This window comes from Solanum stenotomum, chromosome 2 (assembly GCF_019186545.1).
Source record: "Solanum stenotomum isolate F172 chromosome 2, ASM1918654v1, whole genome shotgun sequence".
NCBI lineage: Eukaryota > Viridiplantae > Streptophyta > Magnoliopsida > Solanales > Solanaceae > Solanum > Solanum stenotomum.
The window spans coordinates 60135937-60146620 of record NC_064283.1 but is presented as its reverse complement, the minus strand read 5'-3'; the positions used below and the strand labels follow the sequence as shown (position 1 = coordinate 60146620).

General features: G+C 29.9%; 1 protein-coding gene across 1 annotated transcript; it reads left to right on the top strand.

The window, feature by feature from the left end:
- Window positions 1-9871: 9871 nt before the first annotated feature.
- Window positions 9872-10472, top strand: LOC125856167 (receptor-like serine/threonine-protein kinase At1g78530). Its single transcript, XM_049535723.1, has 2 exons — window positions 9872-9974; window positions 10129-10472. The coding sequence occupies exons 1-2, from the start codon at window positions 9872-9874 to the stop codon at window positions 10470-10472; spliced, it is 447 nt and encodes a 148-aa protein (XP_049391680.1).
- The last annotated feature ends 212 nt before the right edge of the window (window positions 10473-10684 follow it).

Below are 10684 nucleotides of genomic sequence, written 5' to 3'. Positions count from 1 at the left end.
TCCATGCTTAAGCATTTTCTGTAATTGATAAAATCAAATTCTTTTCTCTTATGAGCTTTGAAAGGCGAATTAGCTTACGTATTTGCCAATAATAATTTTACCTCATGCGCATGATATTTATAAGCAAAAAGTTTGCCTAGAATTTTGTAGAAAGCTCAAAAGTTATGTTGGAGAATGAAGAAACATAAAGTTTGCCTAGAATTCCGTAGAAAGCTAAAAATTTATGTTGGAGAATGGAGAGACATTCTTAAAATGTCTTTTAAAACACCTATGTTGAATTAAGATAGGGGCAAAATAGAATTTCAACTTTTAATTTTGTAGCTTCCCACTTTTAGTACAATATATGATGATATGATATATGATATATGATATGATATGATCATATGATATTAGACTTTGGCTTTGACTTTTGATTTGGATTTGAATTTGGCAAATGATGTGATTGATTGAAAATATTTTTGGACAAAATTTATTTAATCAATCTCATAATTGATTTCCTTTCTCTTATAAATTAATTCAGAATGTTAGTTAATTAACAGAATTAATTTCGCGTAACAGAATTATTTGAAATTCGCGCGTAACGATAAAGTCGTTATGAAGGGATCTGTTCCTTCCGAAAAGACATTATTTTTTCCAAAAGAAGCAACGTTCTGGAAAGACATGTCTGTGTCGTGCCGTAATTTGACTATCTCTAGAAAAATCACTTTTTGAAATGTTCTAAGTATAAAACAATTTGAAAAAAAATACTTAGAAAAGAGTCGCCACTTAATTTTTTAAAGAAATTAAGAAAACTTATAATTTTCAAAGATTTAAACAGAAAAAATCATTTGAAAATACCAAAGAGGGTTCGGGGTTCAATTTACACTTCGAGAAGGTTTTAAGCATTCGAAGTGTCCGCTAACATGCGGTTGACCTGCGACTTGACTAAAATGTATTTGACTATTTTCAGAAAAATAATGATTTAACATAAAAATAATAACTTACAATTTTTTATTAACTTTGAGAAAATAATTGAATAAATAACACATTTTTTTTATTATTTATTTATTTTAGAGAAAAGGGACCCAAAAAATGAAAACGTTTGAATTAGATTGCAAGTGATTAGAATATTAAATAAACTAGACTAATTAGAATTTATTTAATTCATAAAAAAAATTAAACCAATTTAATAATTAAAGCATGAAAATCATTTTTATTAATTGACTAACCTCTTTGAGAAAATGACTAAATAAGTATTTTATAATAATAATTAACATTATTAAATTAACTTTGAGAAAAAATTAAACAAATAGCAATTTTTATTTTTTTAGAAAATGGGACCTTAATTGAAACATTTGAATTAGAGACAAGTAATTAGGATTGAAACTAAATTAGTTGATTTTTATTTGAGTCATTTTTGGTTTATGAAAAACTATTTTAAACTAATAAAATAAAAGAAAAAAAGTTTTGACTAAAGATTATAAATGACAATACAAAAGTTGATAAAATAAGTTTTGTTAGAAACAAAAACAACTCAGATGAATAGTTCGTCTTTTGGGGAATTCAACTAGGTTAATTAAAAATTCTAAAGTTAGAGTTAAACAACAAATAATAAGTAATCGTAATTAAATAATTAAAGCGTAAAGGAGAAATGAATTTGGGCCCTTTTTGGGCCAAATTCGCTGCCATTATTGGACTTAACCCAATTCCCGTTTTTGTATACACGTGGTGTATATCAGTGTATATCGATGTGTGTATAGGTGTTTTTCATGTATCTCTTGCTTCCGAACACCTGTATTTCGCCTCGGCCCTGTATTTTCCATTTTTTGACATATATATCGACGTATACTGAATGTATACAGCTGTATACATCTTGTATACAACCCCTTTTTGGGTTTTCTGGAGATTGTAATTCAGTTTCCCTACTTCTTCAGATGGAATGACTCGGAGAAGAGATGTGTTAGGCTAAGGAGCCCAACGGGATGCGATGAGAGACTTGGGGAGTCCATAAATGAACTCAACATGGCATGTATACAAAGGAAAAGAGTAATGGATTAGTATCAAGTAACAACTCAAATTCATGACAATGCAGTAACTAGGAATATTTGACAACTTTGTAGATATATAGTCTTAATTAACGAAAAGTAATGCTTAAATCATAAACATGATAATCAAAGGATTATTTTAAGACAAAACACAAAGGAAACCCATGGACTAAGACTTGTTGGATCTCACTTAAAGAGCAAAATATAATAAGTAACACATTAGAGGGGAAATCATAATACGACAATCTCAAGGAGGGCACCGAAATCCTAGAATTAGGACATTTTCCTAAGAAAAAATAAAAAAATAAACATAGGCTTAACCATATCATGCCATAATTGCTAAATATATTTACTAAAAAAAAGGGTATATCATAATATTTTTTCACTCCCTGTTGGTCAACTTTTATCATTAGATCCATTATTAAAGTTGAGCAACATCAGATAGTGATCAAAATGGCAAAGGATAACAAAGACTTATATTTAACCTTGTTAGGACTAAAACATGAACCAAGAAAGGGAGGCAACAGAGGCCTAGATTAATCAATTTGTTAACCCATTTTTTGCACTAAATGACAAGGCTTTAACACAGATTTTGACAATAAGAAATAATGTACTAGTTTGATATTTAATCCAAGCAAATAGGGGTCAATAAAAAGGGTCAGAATGCAACCAAAGACACCATAGGACGAAAGATTACTACCGTATCAATAGGGAGAAGCACTTAGTTTTATTTTATTTTTTTTTCAACTCGTGAATTAGTAGTGGCAGTAAGGAAATCAAAGCATGATAGGAAATAATATATTTAACACTAGACTATCACAATCTAAGTATAAGGAAATTTCAAGGCATATGCGCACACACACAAGAGTAAAAGTTTATAAGCGAATGAATATGGATGTAATAAAAGCAACTCACAATATGGTAAACAAATAGTTGGTGATTAACGTAATTATATATAAAGAGAGAGGGAGTAGGCTAACGAACAATCAGCTATGCATCCACTAATAAATAAAACCACCTATCGCGGAGGTATCATAAATCGAAGATACGGAGTAAGCTAATTTTTGTTTATTTGGAAATAGAGGCCACCAATCACGACAAATCGAACCGCGAGGAAATCAACACCAAAGATTCAAGTTTAATCATCCTAAGGACAAAACTCTAGCCAAACTAAGATATGAGAGACTTGAATTTTACACCAACTCAAACTACAAACAAAGATTCATTTAACAAACTTTATTAAGCAAATATGGGATAGGGATTTGAACAAAAGAAGACAATAAAATAAGGAATCCCACGCAAGAGAAAAATAGGGTAACATTAGATCAAAACTAGCTTAGAAAGAGTTATTGAGAAAATCGATTTAGCATGATAAAAAAAAAGGCACTAAGGACATACAAACATAAATTTATGGGACATGGGGTCTTAACAGAGGACAGCAGCTTGAAATAGGCAGCTCATCAACTTATTTTAACTTAGTCGTAGTTGGTACAAGCTCGAAGTAAATGAACTCCAGAATGAAAAGTAATGAAGAATATGCAACTATCACTGTCAGGAACAAGCTTTAGAAACGGGAACAACTTAAACAAGAGAACATAATCGCATTGTAATGAAATACAGGGATATTCAATCATTTCACATAGATTTAATGTATATGCAAGTCATTTGAACAACCACATGCCGACAACATCAAGGACATAGTCATTGACCCAAAACGGCCATATATGCAATCCATCTATAATAACCATATATGAGTAATCAACACCTAAGATAGCAATATTAGCACCAGCCGACAACAAATCCAAGCTGTCAACACATCAGAATGAGGGATCAAGTTCAAAGATATACACTTTTACTATATATATTTTATTTTATTTTTTAAGCTACCGGAAACAGTATTCAAACGACTAATGCTAAACACGATTTCTTTGAACAAAACATAATTAAACGCCAACATAAACATTGAAATGAAGAGAAGATTACCTTTTGCCGAGCAACGTTCCGGGACAGCGAGCTTAACAATGACGCGGCTTTCACCACGAACTTAGAATATAAATGACAAGCTTAGAAAATCTGAGTGGCAATCTTCTCGGAATTTTTGAATCAGAGAACTAGACATACAAACTTATATGTAGAAGTGACTATTGCTAAGCTCAAAACAAAAACCTCCTCTCTTTTTTTTTTTTTTCTCTCTACACCGATGGGTAAGGGGTGGTTATATAGAGGAATTAGGGGGTCAATTTAGGACGAAAAACGGGTGAGAAATTGAATTTGAAATCCGAATTCCCTTTTTCCAAGGCCATCAGTGAAGAGATTTGGAAATCTCTGAAAAGGGGAAAAAGGGGACGTGAGGGTTTGACATTGAGGCTACTAGGGTATGGGTTCTGTAGGGTAGTTGGATGGGATTTTTGCAGCGTGATTTCTGGGTTTGCTCTGCTTGCTGCGTCGGTTGTCACGTGAAGAAGAAGAAGACGAGCTGGGGTTATTTGGGTTGGGTTGCGTACTGCACGTATGTTGGTGTGGGCTGGGAATGTTTTTGGAGTTGTTATTGTATTGTTACTGTATGTAGTGTATTAGAAATGTTGGGTGTCTTTTGTGAGTAATTGTAAATGGGCCTGGGTCAAGGGGAAAAGGTGGGCTGGGAGATTGGAAGAGTTGGGCTTGGATTTCGGTAATGGTTTAAGGAGGAATTGGGTCGTGGGAATGGGCCCATTTTTTGGTCTTTTAAATGGTTAAGAATAGGATAAGCAATTGACTAAAATTTGCAACAAGACAAATTTTCATAAATTAATTAACGAGCTTCTTAATCTTAATGAAAAATAATTAATTTGATTACAAAATAATTAATTTAATTACAAATTAATTAACTCGAAATTATAACTATAACTTAGACTAAAGTAAATTAATAAGATATTTAACTAGACATAAAATCTTTTGCGATGATTTTCAAATATTTATAAAATATACTAATTATACACATACATACATACATATATATATATTGACAAAATTTACATAAAGAAACTCAAAAAATATTTTGAATTTATAACAAAAACTAATTAACTCAAAATTAGCNTAGAAAGCTCAAAAGTTATGTTGGAGAATGAAGAAACATAAAGTTTGCCTAGAATTCCGTAGAAAGCTAAAAATTTATGTTGGAGAATGGAGAGACATTCTTAAAATGTCTTTTAAAACACCTATTTTGAATTAAGATAGGGGCAAAATAGTATTTCAACTTTTACTTTTGTAGCTTCCCACTTTTAGTATAATATATGAATATGATGATATGATATGATATGATCATATGATATTAGACTTTGGCTTTGACTTTTGATTCGGACTTGGATTTGAATTTGAATTTGGCAAATGATGTGATTGATTGAAAATATTTTTGGACAAAATTTATTTAATCAATCTCATAATTGATTTCCTTTCTCTTATAAATTAATTCAGAATGTTAGTTAATTAACATAATTAATTTCGCGTAACAAAATTATTTGAATTTGCGCGTAACGATAAAGTCGTTCTGAAAGGTTCTGTTCCTTCTGAAAAGACGTTATTTTTCCCAAAAGACGCAACGTTCTGGAAAGACATGTCTGAACAGATGTGTTCACACCATTGTCTGAGCAGACACATTCCTTGCTGCAAGTGGCTATAAATAGAGTCTTTTTTCCGTTTTTCAACACTGAAAATTTTTCCTCTATGCATACATTTTCTTACAAAAATAAAATTGTCAATCGACTAAGTCTCTATACCATAATCGTCTTCAAAGCTATACTATTTTGAATGATCCAAAGATGTCGAAAAGGTTCCAGAGATCTAGACTTATCCAGTTGATTTATTCTTATCATGAGATTCAATTAGCAACAAATAATTTTGATGGATTCAATTTAATTGGTGAGAGAGACTGTGAACAAAGGCACATTATCTAGTGGTGCTACAGTGAACATAAAGGTTCTAGATTTGGAAAATAAGCAAGTATGCGAGAGGTTTGATATTGAATATGCGATCGACATGAGAAATGTTAGACACAAAAATTTTGTTCCGATGATTACTACTTGTTCTAATGACTATATAACTTTGTTTCATAATTTATGCCCAATGGAAATCTTGAGAATTGACTGTACAAAGAAGATTGCCACTCGACCTTTTTCAAAGAGTCACTGTAATGCTTGATGCGGCTATGACCATTGAATATCTACATTCAAATGGCTTCGTTTGAGGCTTTATATGGTATGATATGTGAAGTATCTAAATACAAAATCTAACAATATCCTTTACCTCTGGAGGTGGTTAGCATTTTTCAAGTTTTTTGGCAAAAACCGATTTCTAGAGATCAATTTTGTTAAAAGAAAAAAAAAATTAACAAGTTGTTTTCCCCTATTGAGGTTGTTTTTAGTAGTGATTTCATGTTTTTTAGGTTCAATCATGATACAATTATTAAATAAATATATTTTTATTGATAAATGTTTGATTCAATGAACTAAAAATGAGATATAGAGGATATAATATATACCTTGTATTTAATTTAAACCAAATATTTTTTTTCAATTTTAACCTTTCATGTCTTGAAAAAGCTTTGAGGAAAATATTTGAAAGACAAGAATGTTATCTATTATTTTGTACCAGGATTGTTATTACGTTGAAATATATATGATACTCATTTTGTCTCAAAATATCTGCTGTGTTGCATTTTTCAGAGACAGACTACTTGAATTTTGTTTAATTCTTAAAATATTTTTCATTATAATGATACCAGGAAAATTACAGATTACAATACTTTTTAAAAAAAAAAATTAATTTTAAATTGATTTAATGTAATATTAGATTAAAAATTGATCAAATTAAGTCTTGAAAAATGAAAAGTGACAACTATTATTGGACATATGGAGTATTATGATATAAAAATACTAAACACAACAACTCACGCTAGCACATACTCAATATATGTTATTTAGTTGTACCAATTTATGTAACTCAAATAAATTTGGAGAGTCAATCAAATTTTTAATATGATTTTTAGATTTTTAAGTTGTTAATCATGTGATTTGTAGTACATTTTATATAATTTTGAAATAATATATGTTACTATCCCTGTTTCAATTTATGTGTCACTGATATAATTTTGATCAATTAATTTTTTTATACGGTCTTTTAAATTTATATGTTGTTAATTATTGTAATTTATAGTACTTCATCATTTTAAATAACATATGTTACTTCCTATATTCCAAGCTACATGACAGTGATAGAATTTCAAAAGTCACCCAAACTTTCTTTATGTCTTTAAAATTTCTTAAATTGCTAATTGTATAAAAATTCTAAAATTGCTAATCTTAAAGTTAGTATTTCTACTAAAACTAAATATGAAGCAATCTCACGTTTTATTATGAGATTATAATTCAATTGTAGAGAAACGATCGCTAAGGCTTTGAATAACATTGTCGGATGCAGGTATGCATGTTGACAGATAACTGTCTGTGTCTGGTCGCTTCTAATACTAAAGTAATTACCACAATTATAATATATAACAATTCTGAAATTGTTATATTCCACTAAAAGTAAATAAGAAATAATCTCATGTTTTATTATGAGATTATAATAAAATTATAACCAAACCACCGCTAAAACTTTGAAATAACCTCGCCAAATGTCGGTATATCGACAAACATCTGTCTGCGTCTGATCACTTCGGGACGCTTCTAATAGTAAAGTAATTACCACAATTATAACATAAAACAATTCTAAAATTGCTAATTTTATAGTTAATATTTTTATCAAAAGTAAATATAAAATAATCTCATATTTAATTATGAAATCATAATTAAATTGTTACCAAATTGCTTGTAAAACTTTAAAACAACCTTGTTAACGGACAACTGACAGTTTCTTGACCCTTTTTATCAATGGAAAAATAATTACCACAATTTATCATATAAAAACAATTCTTAAATTACTAATCTCAAAGTTAAAATTTCTACCAAAAATAAATACTATAAAATAATAGTTTTTTATTTTTTTATTATAAATTATAAAATCCAATTTAACCAAGTCACAGTTAACTAACCAGAGGGGGATACTGACAATCTTTTCCACATCAATATGCGTCGTTCTGTTAAATTCTTCCTTTGTAAGCCTCTCTAACGACGTCGTATGGCTGTCCCCAACTCCAACTCAAACTCAGATTCCCAGCCTCAGCTTCGGAGAAGCTAAAAATAAGTGAAGCCCTTTTCATTTCTTATATATATTTAACTGTTTTCATTTCTTTGATGATATTAAAAATAGGCTAAAAATTAGTTAGTACACATATTTGATGATATTAAAACTTACTGCTTTCTCGCTTTAAATTTTTTATTTTTTTTCTTTCATTAATTTCTTATCTTTTTCACTTTTAATTATTTTTTAAAAAAATTATGCGTATTTTTTTTAAAAAAATAACTAAAAAGTGTTTTTTAATTTTAACGTTTTAATTTTATTTTATGTTTTATTTGATTTAATTTTTTTTTTTATGTGTATAAACTTAATTTAAATACAATTTGAGTTTTGGACCGAGTCACTTTTGGACCCGGTCTGGTATTGTCTTTTACGTCATTTTTCTTACATAAATTGGGCATGAGCCCACCTTTAAAAAAAAAATTAAAATATAAGATAAAGAAAATAAGAATATTTTTTTCATTTTTTTTATTTTTATTTTTTAAAAATAGAATTAAAAGAAAAAAAATTATAAAATAAAAAATACATATATATTTACACACATGGCAAGCGCGTGTGTACAAACATAGTAAATTTGGGTGATTGAAAGTGTCACATCAGCATAAAAAATGCACAAAAATACAAAAAAATGAATTCGGAAATAATAGAACCCTAATTAAGAGAGTGTCTCTAAGATTTGATAATAGTCTAAGCAATATTTATGCCTTATCCCTAAATATATTTAGACCTTTTGCGAGAATTGAGGAACATTTTTTCCCTTTTCCATTTAAACGAGTTAAACGTGTTAGCTAATTTATGCCTTTTCCTGCGAGAGCACAATAATGCTTCTCAATTATTTGTGCGGACAGTGATAGTACAACACCACATGGTTAAAGTAAAATATCTGTTGACTCTAAATAAAAATGACGCATTTCTTTAATATTTTTTTCTGTTTCAAAATAATTGAACTATTGAGATATTTTTGATATCTTAAATTAATTTAATTGTTCAATTTTCAAGATTATTTTTTTAATATTCTTTCATTTTTATCTATCATTTAGACTTTCTATGAAGAAACTTTAATTGTTTTGAATTATTCTAAAGATCAATTTGAGAATAATTAATAAGGGAAAAAATGGAAAGTATTGTTTAATTTATGTCTTAATATTCTTTTCTTAAAGGGGTATGAAATATCCCAACAATTCAATTATTTTGAAATGGAGGGAGTAATAATTAAATTTTAAAACGTCAATTTTATCTTTAGTGAGATTATTTCAAGTCACACAAACAAATACGGTTTGACATATTTCAAAAAAAATAATCATGGATATATACACATGTGCCCCCAAGGCCTAGCTCGAGTGGCAAAAGGTGGAGGATTTGTTGCTTAGGTCGCAGGTTCAAGCCCCACACCATGCAAAGCGAAGCCCGGTATTTAAGTGGAGAAGGGTAGAGGGGCGGGCCCATTATCCACCGAGTTTAGAAGGCTGTGATTGGTCCAAAGGGCGGGTCACATACGGATTTCTCGGTTATCAAAAAAATATATATATATACACATGTAAAATTTAGATAATTTTGAATATCTACACCATGGTCATGTCACTCCGATAGTTCATTGCGATCTAAAGCCAGTCAACGTTCTTTTGGATGAAGATATGGTGGCTCATGTTGGTGATTTTGACATCTCTAAAATTTTAGCCGTAAGCAAGTCCATGGCACATACCGAGACATTGGGAACTCTTGGATACATTGCACTAGGTATACTAAAATTATAACCTTTCTATTTGATTTTTCTCTTATCAAAATCAAGCCCTTGAAAATTCTAGGACTAAATAAAAAGCAAGTCTTTGTTAGTACGAGCATTATTGTTATATCCAACTGAGTAATTCTTTTTCATTTTCGTTCTTTTAAGAATATGGCTCAGAAGGAATAGTGTCCGCTAGTGGTAATGTTTGCGGTTACGGCATCATGTTGATGGAGGTTTTAACCAAAAGAAGGCCAACGGATGAAGAGATATGCAATGAAAATCTTGAGTTGAGGAAATGGATAACACAATCATTTTCAGGGAGTATGATGGACGTTACCAACTTTTTTCCCGAGGAAGAACAAATCCCTAGTAAAAGTGAAATCTACATAGCCTCCATGATAGAATTGGCTTTAGACTGCACAAAGGAAACGCCAAAAACCAGAATAAGCATGAAAGAAGTAGTGAAGATCAGGCTTAACAAAATCAAGAACACATTTCTCGAAACATAACACTCTCAATTCAGGATGTAAAATAAAACATTCTGATTCTTTATTCCCCCGTAACTTGCAATTTGTGCAATATTTAGGCACATAGTCGTATCTGTTGATCATGTTGATACAATTTCTCCAGAATTAGCCTTTTTTATTCCAACATTAATCCTTTTCGAAAAATCTCTTAACAGATCTACTTCAACTTTGACCTTGGCATAACTAGGTCTAGA